Source organism: Cavia porcellus, unplaced genomic scaffold, assembly GCF_034190915.1.
Source record: "Cavia porcellus strain 051 isolate PalLab524CR breed Dunkin Hartley unplaced genomic scaffold, mCavPor4.1 scaffold_1, whole genome shotgun sequence".
Classification (NCBI taxonomy): Eukaryota; Metazoa; Chordata; class Mammalia; order Rodentia; family Caviidae; genus Cavia; species Cavia porcellus.
In genome coordinates this window covers 111,026,931-111,052,936 of record NW_026947484.1, presented here as the reverse complement: position 1 = coordinate 111,052,936, position 26,006 = coordinate 111,026,931, and the positions used below count along the sequence as shown (strand labels likewise).

Here is a 26,006-nt window from a genome sequence, read left to right as displayed (position 1 = left end):
TGTCCTAAAGGCCAAAGTGTCACACATGTATCTTTAGCATTATTTGGATAAACAAAATAAATACAAGACTAGGGCAGTGGATGAAGGGCTAAATGAGATGGGCTTAGGATCAAGATAGCTAAACTACTATGACTGAATCAGGAGAATTAAAGCACACAGCAATAATGTGCTGATTCTAACAGTGTTCAGTGTTGGGGCTCTGCACTAATGATCCAGGTAAGAAGCACTACAGAGCCATCTGAGAGCCAGTCACTGACACTGTCGCACTTTATGAAGGAAGAACAGACAGCGATTCACCCAAAAATTAAGCAACAAAGGCCTGCACTAAAGAAAAATCTTTCTCTTATGGAGGTAAATTGGCTCTCATAATTGTCATAGCCAGAGGAGTTAATTTCTCAGTATTAAAAATTTAAATTATTTTCAAGAAGCATTTTTTGACCATACTTAGTTAAAAGAGTGAATGCTGAATCCTCCAGGCTCTCTTTGCCTTTTTGCAAAAATTGTTATTTTTATTTTTCAATCCCCTAGTTAGGTGGAAATAGCAGAGTCTAAGGAAAACAAGGTATTCTCAGGTCAGACCTGCAGTATCAGCTTACTCAGATCTCAAGTCCAGGGACTAAGACAGAGTATCCCAGTGCCTACCCTGGTAAGTATGTATGTAAAACACATGTGGAATTGAAGTTCCATGACACAGAACTTTTTAACACTTTAAATGAAGTTAGTTCTTGAACCTCCGTTGCCTCTTGGGTAGAAAAGTTGTTCCAAAAAAAGTTAAACGTGATTATTTTGGTTTCTGTGCAGGCTGTGTCCCTTATTTAAAATGCTTTTCTCGGGGCTGGGGATTTAGCTCAGCGGCATAAGCTCCTGCCTTGCAAGCAGGCGGTTGTGAGTTCGATCCCTGGTACCGATAAAAAAACCGAAAAAGCAAAAATAAATAAATAAAATAAAATGCTTTCCTCAAACTTTCTCTACAGTTCTCACTCTTGGGAGGATAAGAACACTGACTGAAAGAAGAGAATAAAGAGCTGCTAGCAGAAGAAATAGGAGATTGAAAAAATAAAAATAACACTAGCTGCACAAAGGCTGAAATATCCAGGACTGGAGGTTCCAGCGTTGGCTCCTTAGTCAAAACAGGTTCATATCAGGCCACAGCTGCAGGTCTCCTCCAGGAGACACAGGAAACAGAGGAAGTGGGATTGCTGAAAACAGAGGAAGTGGGATTGCTGAGCTTGGAGTCACTTGCCACTGCACAGAGAGGTAGCCTGGGCTGGATCTGCGCTGTGATGATGTCACCCCAGTGCTCCTCCTGATTGGGAAATGTGATGAGTTGTCTGCTTCCAGGAGGCTTCAAGGAAATGGCAGCATAAGAATAAGAATACGAATAAAAATGAGATAAGAAGCTGGTTCTGTTACAGTGGTCACTCCTCGAAAGCACCGGGGACAGAGTGGTGGATACTCATGTCTTGTGTGAAACCTTGCTTTCTCCCCTAAAGTGGCATTTATAGTCACCTCTTCTCTGCCCACCTCACATACCAAGTCCTTCAGCTTGGATTTTTGAGAGGACTTTGATTTTCAAGGAATGAAAAGAAAGAAATGTCACTCCAAAAGAACTCATTCCCCTTTTATATGGTACTGAAGAGACTACGAATTGGCACATTCAGCAGTAAAACCTGTGTCAGGTCGCAAGGTTAAGGGTTCTTGGATTTAAAACGTAGCGCGCCTGACAAATGTGGGGAAGGGAGCTCTGTGAGCGTGCTCCGAAGACTGCGGGCTTCCTCCTGCCTTCGGGGCTCAAGCCGGCCTCCAGGGGGCCCAGCCAGCACTGCCAGCGGCCGGGGTCCTTCCCGACCGACCGGCGCGGGGAGGGGGCGCTGCCGCCACAGCTCCTCGGGAAGTCGGCGGGCCTGGCTCCCGGGAACCTGGGCAGGGGATTGTGGAAGAGCTGGCTCAGCCGAAGAAGAAGAATCAGCAACTTCAGAAATCACTTAGGAAGATCGGCTCCTCCCGCCTCATCTCACCATCTGCTTTTCTGCTTACTTGGAACAAGGCAAAAACCGCCAACAGTCACTCGAAAAGTTACATGGTTTCGATTTCGATTTTATCTCAGCCCGACTTAGCTGGCGATCCTATCCGGGCTGTTTCAGAACTGAGTCCTGCGGGGCCAGACTGAGCGGCGGTGAGCGCGGCTCAGAGCTCACCCTCCTCGGGGCAGCAGCGCCAACGCCAGGTGAGTCCGCGCCGCCCTCTCCCGGCCGTCAGCTGCAGACGGGGAGCTGGGGTTGCAGGCTGCCGGGGCGAGTCTGACCGCCTTGGGAGGGCACCGTGCAGGGAGGCCGGGCAGTGTCCAGAGGCGGCTGCAGAGGGACCGCAGCGCCCGCGTCTGCACGGTGCGCTGCTCCTCCCCGGCGCGCACCCGGGCTGCTGTAAAGAGCCCTGCCGAGGACAGGGAGCTCAGCATACCCTCTTCTGGGGACACGGGAGGAGGAGGAGGAATGGGGACTCAACCTCACCGCCCTCCTTGTGGAGGCGCTGTTTTGGGTCACTGCTTCCAATCCTCCTCTTGGTGAGTTCAGCGATTTCCTGACCAGTTCCCTAAATCTGTCTTCATCAGTATCGATGAGAATTACGTTTCGTTCTTATGGAGACTTTTCCTGACCGTCCTAAATATAAAGTCAACTTCTAATGTCTTTATCCCCAGACCCTGTTCATCATCTGAGAATTTACCATTACCTTGCAGGAGATACACACACCCACACACACATAGTACTATATGTGTATGTACCACAGTATACAGTTTATTTGCTTTTATTGTCTCTTTCCTTCACTAGAATCAACCCATTTTGTTCACTCCTTGAGGACGTTCACCTAGAACATTGAGCATCACACACCACACTCGATATATACTCCCTGAAGGAATGAGAGACCAAATTCTAGGATGTCTGCAACCTTTCCTAACCATTCTTCATCTCTAGCATGTCGCATTCTGCCTTTACCCCCAAATAGCAGCATTTTTAAGCTTCTGTCATCAATGCTTTATTTACTTTTCTCATTCTATTCACAAAGTGTGGGTAGTGCTTTTGTGGAGTTTTTATAGGAATCATAAGATAATGAGCAAACAGCATTCTGTATCAGGCCTGGACATGCTAGACTTTTTTTTTTTTTTCTTTAGAAACATCCAAAGCATAGAAAATTGATATACCCTTTCCACAAGCAGAAAATTGACATGTGTGTACCTTGAATAACCATCAGAGATGACTTCAAGATCTTGTACTCCAAAGAGGGCTTTTCTGAGTTGCAGGTTAGCATGGCATCAGACTCTATCATGAAGGGGCCCATTTGTCTAGTGAAAAATGAGAAAGAGCAGCTGGCCGTGAATTCCAAAGCCATCAGGATTCTTGACAAGATATCCCAACCAGTGGTGGTGGTGGCCATTGTAGGCTTGTATCGCACCGGAAAATCTTACCTCATGAATCGTCTTGCTGGCCAGAATCATGGTAAGTGTGATCACCAGACAGAGGTCATTTGACATTTAGAACAAACTGGCTACACTTCCTAGCATCATCTGAAGGAAGAGTTTAATTTTTCACACCGAAGCAAATTTCTAATTCTTACCATCACATTTATGACCTGAAAATTATCCACAAATGTCACTCTTTTGTTTGATAATGGTTTCAAACCTTACTGAAGGTTCGGCTGTACCATTCTGCCTAGGCCTGTCCACTCTTACTAGGGCGTCGCTCCGGCAGTTACTTCCTTTCTTTCTCCTGCATCTTTTACATCCTTTGCCCAAGTGACCTGTTCATTTCAAGTAGCATGCAAATACAGATTAATGCGTTCTTTAAAAAAATAAGAGAGGTAAAGGAATGTGCAACAGGTTCCCAGTTATCTGATGCTCAAATTGGGCTGTTACTCAGATTTCTTGTTCTCTATTTCATAGCAAATTTTCTCTTTTTCAATTTAGTCTTTTGTAACATGCAAACTATAACATGTTAAGTATAATAGCATATGTGTACAATAAAGCTAATAAAGCGAATAACTATATAATCAAGAAATAAACCTTTGTAACACCCAAAATATCAAGTCATTTCCTCTCACACTCACTAAAGCTCATCAATATTTTGGTTATTAGAGCACACTTCTTTTTTCTTTAAATAGTCCTATATTCTATTATCCATTCAAAAACCAGCTTAAATTTGGTCTCTTGAATTTTATTTTTTGTGTGTTTTGGGGATGTTTTGTTTCTTTTGTTTGACAAGAAGCATATAATCTTTGTCTAGTTCTCACATGTATCTGTAACTGTCAAAATTTTCACCACTTCATAGTATGCTATTTCCTAAAGGTACGATGATTTACCTATCTACTTGTTATTGATGAACATTGGTGCTGTTTCTAGTTTTTAATCTTTAATGATTATGTTGTCATGAATATTCTTGCATTTATATTCTGGTGCACATATACAAAACTTTCTCTTGTACAAATACGTCTAGAAATAGAATTTCTGAATCAGAGATTAGGTAAATCTTCAGTCTTTCTGAAGGCTGAATAATATGAAACAGTTTATCAAACTTGATATGCAATTTACTGTATATTTTACTCTATCAGTAATTGCGGATTGCACAAATTAGTAACATAAAACGAATTTTTAACTTTTGCTGATGTATACCATATAGTTGTATGTTATTTATTCTACTATAAATAAGTTTGAGTACTTTGAGATTTGAATTTCCCATTTTGTATACTATTTTCTTTTTCCTACCAAGTTTTTCTCTTTTCATTGCTGCTTTAGGAGGACCTTTGGTGGTTCAGTCTTTAAAGACTATGCAGCCATTTTTTCCTTCATTTCTTACTTTCTGTCTGGCTCGGTATCTCAACACTACTAGGTGCTGAAATCCAGTCTACTAAACTGAAGACCCTGAGAATCCCCTTCCCAGTTCTGTGCTTACTCTGTCACTCTCTTCCTCCTTTCTGTTTTTGATTGTCTTTCTCTATCCATTTCCTTCTCTTTTTCTTTTCTTTTTTTTTTTTTCACTTTCCATTCTTCACTGGCTCCTAAATGAAGCATTTTCTCTTTTACCTTTCTTTTGGGAGAATTATTGACCATCAATCAAGGGAAGACATTTTACCTTTCCTGTATCACATAAATTCAAAGCTCATTTTTTAAAAGGATGAGAGTTGAGACCTCTCAGACAGTCATGTTAGAAAGGAAATTCAAGGGCATGTACCAAAAAAACCATATTTTTCCTACTCAAAGTAACAAAGAAATAATTTCCCAGTACTTGGCTAATGGAAGGCTGTGGTCCCAAAATGCTTTAACCACTCTACTATCCTCTTATGTCATAGCAAAACAGAAAGAAAGAGACTCCCAGTTACAGTTCATGAGCAGGAGCAGGAGCCACATTCTCTCTGAGGTTAACTCACTTTACTTTGTTACCTCTCAGGTTACTGAGAGGTAAAGATTTGCCATCATACCTTACCATTTTTACAGCTGGGACCACTGGCACTTGGGCATATATAGGAGGTTAATCAGTAAACAATATGATACCAACGGAATGTAGCAAAGTTCAGATCCGATGCCCTCTCCATGAGGAGATCAAACAGGGTGTAAAACATTAAGGCCTGAGGGAAGCAATCGTCTAGGGATTTTATCACATTGAGTTCTGTTCATGGAAGTAAGGAAGCACTGCTCTATGGCAGGTGGTCTAAACCCTGACTGTTGCATAAATTATCATGGGTTCCTAGGAGCAAGTCTCACATCTTTTCCACTGTTAGCTTATGTCTGTGGAAAGAAAGGCCTACAGGTGTCATAGGTCTTTCTTGATTCTCCTTTACTTCTACCCCCTTATCCATGAGGCAACAGACACAAAGCTCATCAACTGCTTGGAAAGAAGAAACCAAAAGAGTAAGATAAAGAGAAAGGGGCAGAGAAAAAGCAACAAAAGCTAATATATTAGTTCAGGACACAGATGATTCACTGTGTCAGCTTTCTATTGCTATAAGACATGCTCGAGGTAAATCCACTTATAAAGAAAGGATTATTTTGACTCATAGTTTTGATGATTTCGGGCCATGTGTGACTGGGCTCTGTGCTTCTGAGCTTGTGGTGCACAGTACACTATCATTGCAGTACATGGCAGAGCAAAACTGCTTATCTAATGGAAATTCAAGGAGAAAAAGAAGAGGAAGAGAGCAGGATACCAAGGTATCCTTAAGACCTCCCACTAGTTCTTGCTTCTTGAAGTTTCTGCCACCTCCCAGTAGCACCAAGCCTTTAACATATGGGTCTTAGGGAAGCACTCCAGATCCACACTATAGTACATGCAGTGTAACTGAGTAGCACTGATCAGAGCAACCCTTTATGAGAGCATAGGGAAGGTAAAGGGAACTAATGAAGGGTAACAAGATCCCCAGTGGGTAAAGTAGCAATGGCCAGATGGGTATCACCGTTCGTCACTCAGTCTCTGACGAGGTTAGCAATGGATGGATGCCAGGATGTGGCAAAGGGCAGAACTATTGGATGGCACTAGTCAAAGGAACTGTGACCTATGGAAGAAGACCAGGAACATACCCTGAGGCACTGTCGCCCTGGAGAGTGGCAGCTGGAGGAGGAACAGGTGATACCTCTGGTCTCCTGCTGCTGCATCCTATTGGTTGAACTCTACTAGAATCTAGAGGACAGGAAAGCTGTTCAAGGTCAAATAAAATACACAACCGAGTTCACACTACCTCTGTAAGGTGACACAGCTTGAGCATTAGAGAGAACCAGTGAACAGGACACAGAATGTTTCTAGATAAAGTCCTTAATGCACCCCTATAGACAAGATTGGCTATTGTTACTGAAATAGCCTAGCACTCACATTCCTATAAGTTTAAGCAATGTAACCCCTGTGAGCTCGTTCTCTGTGCTGTTACTGTTGTTTCTCCTCTTCCTTTTAGGATTTGCTCTGGGCTCCACAGTGCAATCTAAAACCAAGGGCATCTGGATGTGGTGTGTGCCCCACCCCACCAAGCCAAACCACACACTGATCCTTCTAGATACTGAAGGCCTGGGTGATGTGGAAAAGGTAAGCCAGAGAATCCCCTCAGTTCTACTTGTGTGATGTATCACTCAAAACTGAAAATCCAGCTATAAATGTGAGACTAGATTCTATATCCCCAAATACTTTTGTATATTAAGGCTAGTTCTTATTTTTCGTACTGGGAAGAATGATTTAATTTAACCAATGTGTATTGAATGAATGAATTTCAGGGCTCTGTGTTAAGTTCAACAGATATAACAATAAATGAAATAAAGTCTTCAAGCCTGGTTGGCAAATCAAGAAATAACGCAAAAAGTGGGAAATTGGTGCAGTCTTTAGAGTTAGGATAAGTTCCCAGGGGAGATGATAACCCATGGAATTAATGAGATCTATTAATTAAGGTCTGAGAATTTAATGGAGTTGATAATAGGGACCATGAAAACAGAGGCTTGAGTGGTGATGAAAACTGCTAAATCCCAGCATTCAGTAAGGTGAAGCAGTATTATAGCTTCCAGGCCTGCATAGACTACATAAGAATACCTTGTCTCAAAAAAAAAAAAAAAAAAATAGAGCAAGGGAGAGAAAGAAAGGAAGGAAGGAAAAGAAAGGAAGGAAGGAAGGAAGGAAGGAAGGAAGGAAGGAAAGCAGGCAGGAAGGGAGAAAGAAAGAAAGAAAAAAAGAAAGAAAGAAAGAAAGAGAGAGAAAGAAAAAGAAGAAAGGGAAAGAGAACAAGAAGGAGAGAAAGAGCAGCTGCAGGGAATCCCGCCCAGCCTGGGGGAACCTTCTTCCTGGCCTGGTTACTAGGCCGGTCCCTGCCAGACGAGCAAGTGGAGCAGTGGCAGCTGGGAATTGCACCTAGCCTGAGGGAACTCTCTTTCTGGCCTGAGGACGAAGCTGGTTCCCTGCCCTACTGGTGAGTGGAGCAGCAGCAACTGGGAATCCCGCCCAGCCTGAGGGAACTCTCTTCCTGGCCTGGGGACCAAGCCCTGATTCCCTGCGGGGTCCAGTGAGTGGGGCCACCGCAGGGAACCCCATCCTAGACTGGCAGAATTCTCTCCCACACCTGGAACAACACTTGAAGCTCCAAAATACAGGAAGATGACAAAACAAAAGACCAAAATGCAATCTCAAACATCCAGCCCATCCCAAGAAAGTCTAGGAGCCATGTGCATAGAAGAAAACACATGCCACATAACTGAAATACCTGAAATAATAGTAACTGAAATAAAGAAGCAACTCTGGGAAGCCTTAAAGGAATTCAGACTAGAAATAGTCTCTAAGGTAAAAGAAGAAATGATAAAACAAATAAAGCAGATGCTAAACATAGCCAAAGAAGATGCGGTTAAAAAATTGGAGGAACTAAACAAAAAGATAGAATCCCTGGATGAACAATATAAGAAACAAACAGAATACATAAAACAGATGTAAACAGATATACAGGAAATCAAAAATTCCATTGAAAGTTGTAAAAACTGCCTCAATGAATGTGAAGATAGAATCTCAGACCTTGAAGACAAGATTGTAGCCAGTGAACAGGAAAGAAAAGATCTTTTAAAAATAACAAGAAATCAGGAAATAATTCAACACCTGCAAGATGACGCAATGAGAAACAACATAAGATTAATAGGCATAAATGAAAAAGAAGAGGACAACATAAAGAATGTAAGAGGATATTTATAGAAGTAATAGCTGAAAATTTCCCAAACACAAGATTGGAAACTGATATCAAGATCAATGAAGCATGTAGAACTCCAAATAGCCATAACCAAAATAAATCTACACCCAGACATATAATAATGACCATCCCAGAAATCGAACAAAAGAATAGAATATTAAAGGCTGTCAGAGAGAAAAGACAGATGACCTATAAAGGAAAACACAGAATCACAGCAGACTTCTCAGCACAAAAAATAAAGTCAAGAAGAGCATGGAGTGAAGTATTTCAGATCCTAAAGGAAAATGATTTCCAACCTAGGCTGATGTACCCTGCAAAACTGTCCTTCAAAATTGATGGAGAAATAAGATACTTCCATGACAAAGATCAGCTGAAAAGCTTCATGATCACCCAGCCAACCCTGCAAAGAATACTGAAAGACAGCCTAGCTACATTTAGGAAAAAACCACTAAACAAAGCAGACAAACAAAGCAGAAAGATAAACATGCTACAGCAGGATAACATGTCAACAATAAATCAATATATAACAGTTCTAACTATTAATGTAAATGGTATCAATACACCAATAAAAAGAAACAAACTGGCAGAATGGATCAAGAAACAAAATCCAACCATATGCTGTCTACAAGAAACCCATCTAAACCAAAAGGATACTCACAGACTGAAAGTCAAAGGATGGAAAACAATACTCCATGCAACAAGAACCCAAATAAAAGCAGGGGTAGCTATTCTGCTTGCAGACAAAGTGCACTTCAAGCCAATAATGATCAAAAGGGATAAAGAAGGTCACTACATACTGGTTAAGGGAAAACTCCAGGAGGAAGAGATAACTATCTTAAATATATATGCACCAAACTCCAGAGCTCCCAGTTATATAAAACAAGTACTAACAGAAATGGAAAACCAAATCAGCAGTAACACAATTCTAACAGGAGATCTTAACACACCATTGACACCAATGGACAGATCAACCAGACAGAAAATCAACAAAGAAATAAAAGAACTGAATCACACCTGTGAACAAATGGACTTAGTAGACATATACAGAGTACTCCACCCAAAAACAACAGAATACACATTCTTCTCAGCAGTACATGGTACATTCTCTAAAATAGACTATATATTAACTCACAGAATATATTTAAATAAATGCAGAAGAGTTAAAATTATCCCTTGCATGCTATCGGACCATAGTGCTACGAAATTAGAAATTAACGATAAAAAGTACTACAAAAATCCCACAAATACATGGAAACTGAATAACACACTCTTGAGTAATCAGCGGATCACAGACGAAATTAAAGAAGAAATTAAGCAATACCTACAAGAAAATGAAAATACAGATACAACTTACTGAATCTGTGGGATGTGATGAAAGCCGTCCTCAGAGGAAAATTTATTGCACTGAGTTCCCACATCAGGAAAATAGAACAAATACAAATAAACAACCTGATGCTACACCTCAAATAGCTAGAAAAAGAAGAGCAAGTCAAGCCCAAAGCCAAAAGAAGAGAGGAAATTATAAAAATCAGAGCAGGAGTCAATGCAATAGAGACTAAGAAAACAATCCAAAGAATCAATGAATCAAAAATTTGATTCTTTTAAAGAACCAATAAAATCGATAAGCCCCTAGCCAACCTTATTTTAAAAAGGGAAGAAAAAGCTCAAATTCATGCAATAAGAAATGAAAAAGGTGAAATCACTACAGACTCTATAGAAATACAGAAGATCATCAACACCTATTTCGAAAACCTCTACTCTCAAATGTTTGATAACACAGAAGAAATAGACAGATTCTTAGAAACATATGAAGTACCAAAGCTAGATCAAGAGGATGTAAAACTGCTGAATAACCCAATCTCTATCAATGAAACTGAACATGTAATTAATTCCTTACCTACAAAGAAAAGCCCAGGCCCAGATGGATTCACTACAGAATTCTACAAGAAATACAAAGAAGACCGAATGCTTACACGCCTCAAACTTTTCAATGAAATTGAAAGGGAAGAAATCCTTCCTAAATAGTTCCCAGAAGCAAATATTACTCTAATACCAAAACCTGAGAAAGACCCAACTGAAAAAGAGAACTACAGACCAATCTCGCTAATGAACACAGATGCAAAAATCCTCAATAAAATATTGGCAAATAGGATGCAGCAAATCATCAAGAAGATTATACACCATGACCAAGTGGGATTCATGCCAGGCATGCAGGGATGGTTCAACATATGTAAATCAATAAATGTCATCCACCATATCAGTAGAGCCAAAAGTAAGAATCACATGATCATTTCTATAGATGCAGAAAAAGCCTTTGATAAGGTTCAACATTCATTCATGATAAGAACCTTACAGAAAACTGGAATAGATGGTCTTTACCTCAGTATAACAAAGGCCATCTATGACAAACCTACAACCAGTATCATACTAAATGGCCAAAAATTGAAAGCCTTTACTTTAAAATCAGGCACAAAACAAGGATGTCCTTTATCACCACTCCTATTTAATATAGTACTGGAAGTACTAGCCAGAGCAATTAGACAAGAGAGAAAAATAAAAGGGGTAAAGATAGGAAAAAAAGAAGTTAAATTGTCATTGTTTGCAGATGACATGATACTCTACATAGAAGACCCCCTAAACTCCATTGAAAGACTCTTAGATATAATAAATAAATTCAGTAATGTAGCTGGATACAAAAATCAATACTCAGAAATCAATAGCATTCCTATACACTAACACAAAATCACAGAGAGAGAAATAAGAGAAGCCACACTCTTCACACTAGCAAACAAAAAAATGAAATATCTAGGAATTACTCCTATGAAAGAAGTGAAAGACCTATACAGGGAATATTATAATACACTGAAAGAAAAAATTGAAGATGATCTCAGAAAATGGAAAGACACTCCATGCTCATGGATAGAAAGAACAAACATTGTGAAAATGGCCATTCTCCCAAAACTGCTATACAGATTCAATGCAATCCCAATAAAAATACCATCTAGATACCTTATAAGTCTAGAGAAATCACTCTTAAAATTCATCTGGAATCAGAAGAGACCTAGAATAATAAAGGCAATTCTAAGCAGCAAAGGCAAGGCAGGAGGTATCACAATCCCTGACTTGAAGTTATACTACAAAGCAACTGTAGTAAAATCAACATGGTACTGGACTCAACACAGAGCTGAAGATCAATGGAATAGATTAGAAGACACAACCACAACTACAAACACAATCAATCACCTTATCTTTGATAAAGGAGCCAAGCAGGTTCACTGGAAGAACGACAGTCTCTTTAATAAATGGTTTTGGAAAAACTGGCTCTCCATTTGCCGAAAACTAAAACTAGACCCAAGCCTATCACCATGTACTAAATTAAAATCTAAATGGATCAAAGATATGAATATTAAAACAGAAACACTAAATCTATTGGAAGACAAATTAGGTAGAAACCTTGAAGACATAGGGGTAGGTAGAGAATTCATGAACAGGACTCAAACTGCACGGGAAATACTTCCCAGAATCAATAACTGGGACCACCTCTTATTAAAAAGTTTCTTCAAAAAAAATCTCCAGCATAGTGAAAAAAAAACCCACAAACTGGGAAAAGATCTTAGTGAACTCTCCTTCAGATGAGGGACTTTTGTCTATAACATATAAAGAATTAAAAAAAACTCAGACCCCCAAAATTCAAAGACCCAATCCAAAAATGGGCATCTGAGATGAATACACACTTCTCAGATGAAGAAATACAAATGGCAAATAAATACATGAAAAAATGTTCATCATCATTGGTCATTAGGGAAATGCAAATTAAAACCACTCCGAGATTCCATCTCACTCCTGAAAGAATGGCTAGGATCAAGAAAACCAACAACAACAAGTGCTGGAGAGGCTGTGGGGAAAAAAGAACTCTCCTACACTGTTGGTGGGAGTGTAGACTCGTACAACCTTTGTGGAGGTTAGTCTGGAGATTTCTCAAAAAACTGGGATTGGAAGTCCCATTTGTTCCAGCTATTCCACTTCTAGGCATATTCCCAGAGGAACTTAAAGCATCATACCACAGTGATATATGCACACCTATGTTTATAGCAGCACAATTTGTAATCACCAGATCTTGGAAACAACCCAAGTGTCCATCAACTGAGGAATAGATAAAAAAAGTTGTGGTATTTCTATACAATGGAGTACTACTCAGCTATAAAGATGGATCACACTGAGATATTTATCAATAAATGGGCGCAGCTTGATACCACACTCCTAAGTGAAATAAATCAAACTCTCCTCTGTGAACACCAAATAGTTTCCCTAGTGCCTACAAATATGATTCAAATATGTAAAAGTATGTGGTAACCATGATTCCCCATTATGTGGCCTTGAAGCCTTATAAAGTTTTCACTCATTAATTGGAATGGCTTTATTCTGGGCTGTTCGATATTATGGCCTGTGATGCAATGAACAGCTATTTTGAAGAAAACAAGACATCATAATAGCTAGTGGTGATTTAATACCATCTTGTTTTAAAGCCCCACCAAACTATGGCTCTTCTGTCTGCATTGGTTTTATCATGTTGTATCTTGCTGGATTTTACCATATGTGGTAGTATAAACAAAAAATTTATAGGCAAAGAGACAATATAGAAACCATTGTTCATTTTTCTGTTAGCTGGTTCTAAATACTCTACAATGCTTTCATCCACTTGAATGGTGTTACACTGTCTTGATATGTTTGATGCTATAGCATATGAAGTTATATTCAAATATTTCAAGGAAAAAGACACTATGCTAACTACTATTAAGTCGGGTTATTTGGTTTGAAGCACTAGGTTGCTGAAACTGTTATGCTTTGCCCTGTATCGTTGTTAAGCCTCTTTTATCTCAATCTCTCCCTTATTCATTAAAAATGATTTAATTTTTTTCTTTTTTAAACTAAGGGGGAAAAAAACTAGCAGGATATATTATAGTAACCTTCTTGATTTCCCAATAACTTGATTTGAAGCCCTGTAATACTCCCACTATCTTGTTTTGACTGATTACACTCTGTTCCACTCTGTATGATAGAATTAAGTATCAGAGTATAGGCAACTACTTTGAAGGCAATAAGATTCACTTGATGCCCTTTCTGGTTTGACTATTGTCCTCTTTTGAAGTTCTGTAAGGTTTACAATGTTTAGGTTTTATTGGACTTGTTCTCTACTGTTTTGTTCAACTTTATAGTACCTAATGGGATGGACAATTTTTCTTAAGGAAGCAAGAGGCATTATGGTAACCATTGTTGATAACCTTGTACTGTTTTTACATCATGTGCTATGTCTATCCTTGGTTTTGACTGACAGCTTTGTTTTATCATGTTTGATTTTATTCTCTTACAAAAAAAGTAATAAGATCTATGGGAGCAATAAAACCCAAAATGTGTAAATTTTGTTGTAATAAAGAGTGGGGAAAAAAAGTGCCCAAAAGGATACAACAGCAAGTGTGTTTAGGTGTGTTAAATAGATGACCATATTAATATTTTTGATTGGATCATTGAACACAACTATTTGCAATCTCACTATTTGAATGTTCACTTTGTATGCTTTGATCCTGTGACCTGAATCACCGTTTGAAAGATGATAGTGTGTAATCTATTAACTGGTGATATCTTACTGTTTTTTTTTCTTTTTGTAGTTCTGTATTACTTGTACCCTTACACTGTTTTGTTCTGTTCTGTTTTTTTCTCTTTTTCCTTTTAAATAAAAAAAAACTTAAAATGCAAAAAAAAAAAAAAAGAGAAAAAGAAGAGGAAGAAGGAGAAAAAACACAATTATGATTGAATCTGCTTAAATAATCTATATAATCTTCAAAAAAGTTTAGTTTCAACATTAAAGATTTGGTCCATGTCTCTGAGCTCTAGAGATAAGTGCTTTCCTTATAAGAAGCATGTGATAGACCCATGAAAAATATTGCATATTTAATAATTTAGAGTACTTTGACAATATTGGTTGCAATCAATCTTTTCTCATACTTTCCATTATTGAGTCTAAACTGAAAGTAGCTATGAATCATTGGCTTCTATTGTTCAAAAAAACAACAGAAAATACAAGGGAAGAAAACATAGATTTAGAAATTCAGAATATAAAAATTCAAATTTAAAGTTCTCACTTTTCACCTTAGTAGCAAACCAAAGTGTACTGTCAATGTGTAATTGATTGTAATTTGTATAAAACTTTTTCTATAAATCTAATTTCATTTGTTATGAGACCAAGACATACCAAGATTTAAGCAGTTGGCAGCAGAACTACTGACTGTTCATACAGCTTTTCATGTGCTTGAGATAATCCCTGAATACATTTCAAAGCTTTTCATGTCTTGCATAAAGCTTGTTTCCAGCCTCCTTTTCTGATCTGGCAAACATACTTTCTGATTCAGTCAAATAAAATAACTGGTGCCTTTCAAAGTCAGCACTCTTAACAATTCTTACTTGACTTCTGTTAGCTCTTTCACTTTCTGGATTCCTTCATTTCCATAAGTCCATGTTTTATCAACTCTTTATAAAGTTCAGCTACTTTCAACTTACTGCCCTACTTGAAAATGACATAATGGCTGGTATTTTTGGCGGTATTAAAGACTGAGCTCAAGATCTGGCACATGCCTGTCAATGCTCAATTACTGAGCTATATCCCCAGTGCCCAGCATTGTAACTTCTTGCTCTGACTTCACAGAATAATTATTCAGTTATATGCTTTTCCATGCTCATGTATGTTACCTAGTTATATGTTGACATAGTTATGGAAATTTGTATCCACAGAATTAAATTCAGTGTCGAATATTTTGCTAAGTGTCCAAATAAACAGTTTTAAACTTAATTGATTAGCATTTGTATGATTGAGATGAAATTTGTAATAGAGTAATTGCCCATTTATTACTGGACAGCCACTGTGTTCTGAATTCTTCATTACATGGTTTACAGTCATTCAGAATGCTCTTAATTTGTTCTAATAGCTAATAAGCTAATGTTCTGAGAGGGATCAGTGTAAATATGAAAAATGAGGTATGTAGCTAGTATTATCTTCAGAAGTTACTGCTTCTCTTGTACTCAGCAATAGTATAGTTGCAAGATTGAATGAAGAAATGAATGAATGAGTGAGTGATAGCAGATTCTTTACTCCCTGCTATTTGTGCCTTCTAGGGAGACTCTAAGAATGACTCCTGGATCTTCGCCCTGGCCGTGCTTCTGAGCAGCATCTTTGTCTACAACAGCATGGGCACCATCAACCACCAGGCCCTGGAGCAGCTGCAGTATCCTTCTAGGACCTGAGCTGCCATGTGTCACTGGCTTTATGAAAATGGCAACTGAAAATATTTCTTCTCTTCTCCAACTCAGCTGTCATGATTGAGTAAAAGCAGACATAAGATAAATAGAAAGAAATGTTCATAATACTTGTTTCTGAGGGAGATCTGGAAATCGTGGTGCCTCTCCTTCCTTAACTGAGGTCCCAGCTATGTGACTGAATTAACACAGCTGATCAGGGCAAAATCTGGCTCCAGATCTGATGAAATAGAAGACTCCACTGAGTTTGTAAGTTTCTTTCCAGACTTTATTTGGGCTGTTCGAGATTTCACTCTGCAGCTGAAGTTAGATGGATGCCCCATCACAGAAGATGAGTATCTGGAGAATTCCTTGAAGCTGATTCCAGGTATTGGAGTGTGGTTTGGGTGTAGGAAATGTCATTCTGGCTGCAGGGCTAACTAATTCCTGTCACATAGCACTTGACATAAGGTGATTGGTAACTGGTAAGTGGCCATGATTTTAGCACTTAGTTTTACTTAAAAATCTTCAGAGGCTGAGGTTTAAACTAACTAAGGAAATTTAAGGCTCAATGTTATATCAAATAATTTTAAATCAGTCAATACCATGGAAAAAGTGAAGATTATAATTAATAATATCACATTCTTAAACTGATATTTTTACCTACCAAGTTTATCTACTCCTATTCCATTGAGAGAAAAACAGTTCATCAACTTAGAAATTGTCAAGTGTGGAATTAAAAGGAAATCTAATGATCTAGTTAAAAATGTATTTTATTCAGTGCAGTGTATTTTACTAACCTAGATAGTTATATCCTTTAGAAAAAGAATTTTAATATGCTAAATGTTTCTGAAGTAAAAAAAAAAAAAACATGGGCATGTGTTTGTAACAATACTATCCAGTCTTTCATTATACCTTTTTGATAACATCATCTTCTTCATCTTGCAGCCTCATGTAATATATTGTCTTATTTAATAACAAATTTTTTACATGGATTATATTGAGTAGAATGAACAAACAGTAGTACCTAGAATTAATAACAACTTTGTTATTGATTTATTCATTTTTGAACAAACACTTTTTTGAACAGCTGATTTATGCCACAGAATCTCTGTAAGGCAATATGAAGTATATTATTTGATATTGAGAAGCGGTGAAGTCTTCAAGTTACATTTAGATTAATTTTACTTTGGAGTTTTCTGCTAAGCTAATCTCTGAACATAATTGTGGTGTGGGTGTGTGTGTGTGGGTTTGTCTATGTGTCTTTTTGTGTATATTTGTGTTGGCTCTGATTTTGAAATATTTTTTTCTTTTATGGATTTTGTTATTAATTGTCCCCCTAGTATATTACTTTAAAGTCTACATCTCATTTCTGACATAGATCTCAATATCAGAAATGTCTGATAATGTTTTTGATTAGCCAATCATTTCTGAAAAAGTTAAAGGCTTTAATTATATTTCAGTGACATGTGCATACCCATGCTCATAGCATCACTGAATTTATAATAGCTAAATCTTGGAAATAGACTCCCTGTTAATCAACAAATGAGTGGTTAAAGAAAATCTGATATTTACATACAATGGGGTACTACTTTCCCATAAACAAGGACAAACCTAAGGCATCTATATGAAAATGAATGTACTTTGAGTCCACTGTATTAACTGAAATAAATCAGTCACACAAGCTTAAATATCACATGATTTATCTTATAGTGAGAAACCGAATTATAAACAAAGAAAATGTAAAAAAGATCATAGGAAGTAGGAAGATAGATGTTTCTCAGATAGGAAGGGGCTTAAGAGATGATGGGAGTAGGGAGTGTGAAGAAGATTATGGAATGAAAAGAGGAATTAAAATGTGTTGCATATATGTACCAACTCCCAACTGTAAATGTTGTATACTGCTAACATATACTAATAAAAAGAAACAAATAAAAATCAATCCCTTCAAATCTTTCATAAATATAGTCAATCTATGGGTTACCATATAAAGGCTAAGGAAACTGATGATAAGTTTCTCTGTATGAGATAAATGCCTCCTCTTTCTCTCCACAACTCTCAGCTCTGTTCAGAAGCAAATTACCCAGGCACTGGGCGGTTTAGCATAAAGCTGCTCTGAGAGATTGGATGAAGGAAGATTTGCAGATCCAGGATACAGTTATGCAAAGTCTCATTCTACTTGTTTGTAGGCAGTCTTTACAATGAATGATTTTTTTTACAGAAAAAAATCCCAAAATCCAAAATTCCAACTTGCCTAGAGAGTGTATCAGGTATTTCTTCCCTGTACGAAAGTGCTTTGTCTTTGACCGGCCTACGAATGACAAAAACCTATTATTCAACATTGAAGATGTTCCTGAAAGCCAACTGGAATGGAGTTTTCAGGTGCAATCAAAAAATTTCTGCTCCTATATTTTTACCAATGGAAAGACCAAGACCCTGAGACAAGGAATCATTGTCACAGGAAACCGTGAGTTGTCTTTGGTTTGGTTTGATTTGTTTCTTTTTGGTTTGGTTTCACAATCTCAAAGCATATCTCTGCAATTCAGAGTGAGTGATGCAGTTATGATTTACCAATTTGTTTGCTTCTGTAAAGGACTATGGAAAAACCCAACATTTGTGCCATACATAGAATTGCATGTTTCTTAAAGTCTCCCTCTGTGAGTGTTTATTAAGCCCTAACACATCTCAAAAAACCAATACACTAAGAATACAACAAACTATTACTAAGGAGAGACATCTTGAAAATGAGAAGTCCTATAAAATGAAGGTTTCAGATATTTTATGAATTCATATTGATTAGAAAATATATAGCAGGCAAAGAGCCTCATATAAGCTCATTAAGTATTTAAGAAACAAATCTAAGCAGGACTCACTTCATGGAAATATGACCTGTACAACACTGCAGTTCCCATGAGATGGACTCATGTTGGGTTTAATACTCTATGATGCCTTCTTCAAATTTATGATACGCTTTACAAAGGTACTTGCATCTTCATTTGGATTTAGGAATACAAATATGTATTTTCTAATAAGTTCATTTTATTCTATTTCAAAGAGAAAATATTTTTCCAGGAAATCTTAAAGCCTCTTGGTTGCAATCAGTAATTTAATGTATATAAAAGAAAGAGTATGTAGGAAAAGCAGTGATGTCAAAAGAGATTGATTCATACAGAGACAAGAAAGAATTGGAGTTAAAGAAATAAAAGGAAAAGGAAGAGGAAAAGGAAAAGAAAACATTAAGATAGATAGAAGTTGTGACTTTTATAATGACATTCCTTAAAGCTTGCAAAAATAATAAATGAGAACTTTCCATTCATTCCCTAAATATACGTCATTCAGGGTTGGGGACTCTGGTGGAGACCTACGTGAAAGCCATCAACAGTGGGGCAGTGCCTTGCTTGGAGAATGCAGTGACCACTCTGGCCCAGCGTGAGAACACAGCAGCCGTGCAGAAAGCAGCTGACTTCTACAGTGAGCAGATGGCCCAGCGCCTGCAGCTCCCCACAGACTCGCTCCAGGAGCTGCTGGATGATCACGCGGCCTGCGAGAAGGAGGCCATTGCGGTCTTCATGGAGCTCTCCTTCAAGGATGAAAACCAGGAATTCCACAAAAAGCTGGTGGTAATACACCTTAGCATTTATCCTTTCTCAGCCCCACCCTTCTGGAATGAGATTTAGAGTCCACTCTTGATCCCATGGTTGACATCCATCTCATCATAAAAAGAACCTGGATTTTTGTAGCAAACAGGGCTCTTCAGGCTGTGGTGCACCCTAAAGATGGCACTTAATTTCCTTATGCTGCAAAACCAATTATCATGCGCTCATCACAACATCATGCTTCTATAGCTCACAGTTCTCTAGTAGATCTCTGCAGAGGTGGCTGAATGCTCTGCTCCCTGCACAAGCTGAACATCAGGTGTCACATGGGTTTGGTCCTCTTCTAGAGGCTTGCCGGCAGCCCTTTCCATCTCCAGGCAAGCATGGATACCTTGGTTCTTTCTCTTGTTTCTAGACCTTCAGATTTTCTTTTCTGCTTAAGTCACAGGAAACTTTTTTTAAGGACACTTAAGATTAGGTGATACCCACAGGTGCTCTCCATTTCTTGAAGTCTGCTTGTGAGCTATAACATCATGTAATCAGAGATTTAATACCATCCTACTCACAGATCAAGGGGTGCTTCAGGAAGAGAACTCTCCCGAGACATCTTAATACTGCCAACCAGAGGCACCGCCACTGAAAGTTGACTTTCATTCTTTTGGACTTACCTAATAGTAGCAAAAATCTTAGTTTATTGAGGAAATCTGGCTAGATGCAATTTACAATAGTTAACAAATGAAAAATACCTGCTTCTATATCCTCACACACTGGAGCTGTCACTGAGAGATTCATGAAGGATTCAAAATTCTGTTCACAATGCAAGGAAGTCATTTCTGGGGATTTAGTTTGTCAATTACATATTTTCATCCACAGTAATCCACATTCTCTGACTTTTTACTTCTGTCCAGAATTTAACTTTTTTGCTCATTGATAGAATTTGGGTCCTTGTTAGTTATACTATAGCTGAATAAATCATAAAGTTTAAGTCCTCTGACTTGATCATTTTACAACTACTGAGCCTGACTCCAAGATATTTTGCAGAAATCACACAAAATTGACAAGAATTGGAACTGAAACAATTCTCCTGGCTCTTTTCTAGGTGCTAGTCCACTTTCAGGCAGTCAGACTGGTTTTGTATATATATATATATTTTTTTAGTTTTGTTTTGTTTCCTTGGGGTTTTTCCTTTGTTTTATTTTTGTTTTTTGGTAGCATGTTTTTGTTGTTGTTTCTCAAAGATGATCTCATTTGCTTCTTCCTTGTGAGATCTTCTTTGTACTGTGTTTCCCTGCATTTTATTGGCAGAGCACCTTGGAGAGAAAGAAGGAAGATTTCTTGCTGCAAAATGAAAAAGCATCTAGCAAATACTGCCAGGACAAGCTGGAGCAGCTCTCAGCGCCCCTGATGGAAAACATTTCAGAAGGAATTTTCTCTGTTCCTGGAGGTCACAGACTCTACTTAGAAGCAAAAAGTAAGGTTGAAGAGGGCTACAAGCAGGTGCCCAGGAAAGGCGTTAAGGTGAGGAGTAAGGAGGTGGTGTGGGGACAGTCAGCAGGGTAGGGTCAGAAAGTTGCTGCCGCGCCTTCTGAAAATGTAAGACGACAGCACTATTTGTAAAACTTAAGAAGAGCATGGCAATATGTTGAGATTTTTCATTTTTATATCTACTATACATTTGATACTCTTGCATAAACCAGAACTAGTTCTTCCCAAAGAGAATATTAAAATAAGAATTGAGGTCAAACAAATGATGTCACTTTATCAAAAAATGGGTGGATTTCAGGCTAAGTGTAAGAGATGCAATATGAAAACAATTATTTTCTTTTCCATAAGCTGATCTTACATCAGAGGAACAAGATACTATTCAGTTGGCAGTGAGTCTTTAGGTGATTTTGTTGGATTACCAGTTTAGTTCTCAGAATAACACAAACTTGCTACTACTGTCTCCCATGCTTATGCAGCAGAAAAATGTGACCCACAGAGAACCAAATACATTGCCTAAGACTGCACACCAAGCAAATGGTAGAGCTGATGGGGTAACCATTAGAGATTTAGAATTATTCTTTTGCGAATTCCTCATACTGTTGTCCATTGAGGCTGTACAAATTTACATTCTACCAAGGGTTCTACAAAAGTTCCCTTTTCGGCACATCCTCAGACACGTCTGTTATTCCTGGATTTATGTTCAACAAGTGTGAGGTGATATCTCACTGAGGTTCTGATTTGTATTTCAGTGATGACTAGTGATGTTGAACACCTTTACAAATATTTGAATTTCTTCTTTTGAAGTATGTCTGTGTAGGTCTTTTGCCCATTTAAAAAAAAATCAGGTCCTTTGTTATTTCCACTCTTAAGTTGTATAAGTTCCATAGATACTTTGCATACTAACCCCTTATCAGTATGTATGTTTTACAAAGATTTTTCCCATTCTGTATATTGCCTTGATCATTTCCTTTGCTGTGCAGGAACTGTTTAGTTTGATGTCATCCCATTTTTTATTTTTGCTTTCATTACCTAGGCTCTTGGTGTCAAATTCAAAAGTTCATTGCCTAAGTCAATATCATGTTCTTAATTTTTTGTTTTGAGACAGGGTTTCACTATGCAGTTCAGGCTGACCTTGAATTCACTTTCTAGCCCAGGCTTGCCTTGAACTCACAGCTATCCTCCTGCCTCAGCCTCCTGAGTGCTGGGATTACAGGTGTGCGCCACCACACCAGAGGCCAATGTCTATGTCAAAGAGGTTTTCTAGTAGTTTTAGAGTTTTAGGTCTCATGTTTACTTTTATTTTTAATGTAAGGTTTAAGATGAAGGTCAAATTTCATTCTTTCCTGGCTTTCCTGTTCTGTTGGACTATATGTCTTTTTATACCAGTACTATGATGTTTTGGTTACTGTATAAATATGATGAAATATTATTCTGACTTAACAAAGTCCTGTCAATTGTGATGATGTGGATAAGGAGTCTTCATATGGTTTTCCATGGATGATCCTGAAGATATTAGGCTAAGTGAGATAAGACATAGAAAGACACTCAATTTTAGTGACACAAACAAAATTGTGAAGTAAAAATTCTATTGACGTACAGGAGGATAGTGATTACTAGGGATTGGGGAAGGAAATATTGATCAATAGCTATAAACATACATTATTAGATAAAGTAGTTCTGGAAATCTAATTACAGCAGGGTGGCTACAGTTAATCTATTACACACCTGAAACTTAGAAAGTACATCTTAAATGTTATAACAACAACAAAAGGTAACCATATGAGGGGAGGGGTATATAAATTAGCTTGATGATAGTAATCATTTAATAATGTATACATATGAAATCATAATGATATATACCTTAAATGCATAGAGTTATTTTTGTCACTCACCCCTCAACTAACATGGAAAATTTCAAAAGATATCTTAGAAATATTCCTGATCCAGGAGGGAGAAGAAAAAAGGTGTAGTATCTGCAGATATTATATAGTTAGGAAGGCCTAGAACACCATCAAGACACAAGGAAAGGCATATCACAGTGAATATCACAAATGATGGAAGCTATGTGTTTGTAGGGCTGCACATGTATCTGATCAGAGCTGTAATCTGGAGTGGCTGGTGGGCAGAATCACTGAGAGGAGGCTAGAGGGCTGGGAAGGAAGGTGTTATAGACATTTTTCACCAAAGAGCTTGGGCTTTTTGCTGTTCTACAGAAGAAAAGTAATCTCTATGGGCTCCTAAGAAGGAGGGAAAATTTGCGGAGTCATATTTATAGTTGTGTTTAATAATTTTCTCATCATAAGACTAGATCTTTGCCTAAAGTTCCTTCTATTTCTAGCTTTGTTCCTTCTTGGTTCCCAGGCAAATGAGGTTCTCCAGAGCTTCCTGCAGTCTCAGACTACGATAGAAAAATCCATTCTGCAATCTGACAAAGCCCTCACTGACGGGGAGAAAGCCATAGCAGGTATATACAGAGAGGACTCAGATCTCAGGTGGGGCAGATTTGTTGCCAAAAAACCCTCTGGCTAGCTGGGCAGGAAAACCTTCCAGAAACAAGGATCTTCCTATCCTACAGTAGATCTCCTACTCTGATAAATCTGACAATAGTAAGGGGAGTTGGGGTTCACACCCAGTCGATCAGTGCCTTTTCATAACATTCTGAATGCCCACCCTGCTGTCAAGGATAAAGGACCAATTCAGAGACTCTTTCCTTTGGTCATTTTCAAAATCAGTTTGATCGCTGAGCTCAAGAGGTTAGAGCACAGTCCTGACTGTTGTTCCTTCTCTCTCTAAAATCTTTGGGGAGCAGCTGAGAGGGCCAAGAAGGAGGCAGCTGAAAAGGAACAGGAGGTGCTAAGGCAGAAAACTGAGGAGCAGCAGCAAATGATGGAGGCTCAGGAAAGAAGCTTCCAAGAAAACATGGCTCAGCTAAAGGAGAAGATGGAGAAGGAGAGGCAGGACATTCTGAGGGAGCAGGAACGCATGTTGGAGCACAAGTTGAAGGTGAGTCTGGATGAGGCCTGCCAGCGCCTGAGCAAAAAAAATACTGAAAATTTAAGTACAGATGTGATCCCAGTTGTAATTTCCAGGAAAGTCCAAAATGTAACTGTTTAACTAAACCATCAGGTACACCTGACTCCTCCTGAAACCTGTGAACCTATAGGAATTCAGTACCTCTGTAGAGTCAGGCTTTGGAAGGTACAGATAACGTGCCCCAGGGTTCTGGGTGACTGTTGTTGAGGTTATAGGATGGTCTTCGTGTGTTCCATATGAATACAACCTAAGTCCACAAGTTCTAAGGATTCTTTTACAACTACCAAAGAGATCTGAAATAAATGCATTTGGTCTGGATGGGTTAGATTGGTCCTGATATAAGATGGAGGGTGATAATAGTTCAGATGTGCTCCACTGGTTTCAGCATCTGCCTGATTCACTCTGTACAACTAAAATCAAAAGAGACCTTGTCCCATGCTGGCACTTGATGACTGATGTTCCTTACAAAGTCAGAATTCCCCATATTTTGTCAGCTGAACACGACTACTGTGCCTCAGTGAGAATTCAGCTGGCACTCTCTGCCAAAGGGCATTATTTGTGCAGGAACCAAACTCATGCCAATTCCAGTGGGATCACACTGAGGAAATCTCTCATAAACCTTAGACATGCTCAGTGTCAGCATCAAACATCTGAAAATAGCAAAGAATAGTCTAATGTTGAAGAGAAACAGATACATGTGCTTAACCCCTGAAGTTATTAGATACAAAATTCGGACTAATGATTGGTGACTTTCATAAATAAATTCTTCATCTTTTATAGGCCCAAGAAGAACTACTGAGGGACGGTTTTAGAAAGAAATCTGAAGCATTAAATAGAGAGATACACCACCTGAAAGAAGAAATTGAAAAAACTCAAGACAAGAAATCTTTCTTTTCAAAGATTGTTGATACAGTTGGCACTGTTTTAGTAGCAGTGTTACCTGGGGCTGGTAAACTCGTTGGTTTAGGGATGAAAATGCTTAGTTCACAAATGGACTAGTCTGAGAGTTCCTGGACAGGAAGTAATAAAATAAGACTTCTTTAATTTTAATAGCAGTGACTATGGCTCTTTCTTAAAGTCTATGTCAGAGCAGTGTTATTCAAGAAAAAAATTAAAATAGAAAGCAAAGAAATACCAGAACTATTCATAAAAACAAAGGAAATTTTAATTGAATGAATTGATTTAAAGAAGTGGGAAGCATGTTAGAAGACAGTGAAATTATTTCTAAAAAAGACAAGTAAAACAAAAACCAATGGCATAATGAAGAAAACATTAGCAAATTATATTTTAATCATGAAGGTAATTTGATGAGCTTGTCTCAAAACAACAGTTTTTTAAATAGATACATGAGAAAATAGAGATATGAAAAAAGTGGTACAAAGTAAAACTATGATATTCTTGTGTCACCTCTATTTTGGACGAGAAAAACAAATTTGACAGGACTGCAAGCTGGCCAGAGATTAAGTGAAATTGACAGTCTCTGATATTGCTAGTAAAGAGCATGAGTTGTTGCAGTTATACATCAAAAATTAAAATGCATGTACCTGTGATCTAGCAATTCCACACTAGGGACTTACTGTATGGATTTACACTGGTTGAAAATGTCATTCTCAATGGTATATTTGTTGCGAATCATTATAATTCTAAAACAATGGAAACTACTTTACAGTTCCTCTGTTACTTGTTGATTAGTAAATCTGGAGACATACTTTCAGAAAAATGTTTTGCTATCACTAAAATTAAAGAGGCACCTTTCATTAATATTAATATGAGACATTAATATAAGACATATTAGTAGGGCTGGGCATTTAGCTCAGTGGCAAGCACAAGATCGTGAGTTCAATACCTGGTATTAAAAAAGAAATATTAGTATCAGACAGTAATATATGAGAACATCTCCAAGGTGTATCATAA

The 26,006-nt window shown here is 38.1% G+C and overlaps 1 protein-coding gene across 3 annotated transcripts; it reads left to right on the top strand.

Annotated features, from left to right (window-relative positions):
• Positions 1-1,487: 1,487 nt before the first annotated feature.
• On the top strand, positions 1,488-25,142 carry LOC100712969 (guanylate-binding protein 3-like). 3 transcript variants are annotated; one of them, XM_013143133.3, is made up of 11 exons: positions 1,488-2,227; positions 3,299-3,494; positions 6,934-7,061; positions 15,859-15,968; positions 16,170-16,366; positions 18,200-18,445; positions 19,318-19,598; positions 20,880-21,092; positions 23,421-23,523; positions 23,869-24,062; positions 24,873-25,142. In XM_013143133.3, exons 2-11 carry the CDS (start codon positions 3,305-3,307, stop codon positions 25,089-25,091), a joined length of 1,881 nt encoding a protein of 626 aa, XP_012998587.1. In that variant the 5' UTR covers positions 1,488-2,227; positions 3,299-3,304; the 3' UTR covers positions 25,092-25,142. The 3 variants fall into 3 exon arrangements, with proteins under 3 accessions (XP_012998587.1, XP_063109915.1, XP_063109912.1); XM_063253845.1 differs by lacking the exon at positions 3,299-3,494 and having other exon boundaries at positions 1,503-2,227; XM_063253842.1 differs by lacking the exon at positions 1,488-2,227 and having other exon boundaries at positions 3,281-3,494.
• Positions 25,143-26,006: the final 864 nt, after the last annotated feature.

What these genes read in the sequence shown, in the direction of transcription:
- LOC100712969 (XM_013143133.3), top strand. Translation starts at nt 3,305, where the DNA reads ATGGCATCAGACTCTATCATGAAGGGGCCCATTTGTCTAGTGAAAAAT. An exon ending in AATTCCACAAAAAGCTGGTG is followed by an intron (nt 19,599 to 20,879) that starts GTAATACACCTT and finishes TTTTATTGGCAG; the next exon opens with AGCACCTTGGAGAGAAAGAA. An exon ending in TGCCCAGGAAAGGCGTTAAG is followed by an intron (nt 21,093 to 23,420) that starts GTGAGGAGTAAG and finishes CTTGGTTCCCAG; the next exon opens with GCAAATGAGGTTCTCCAGAG.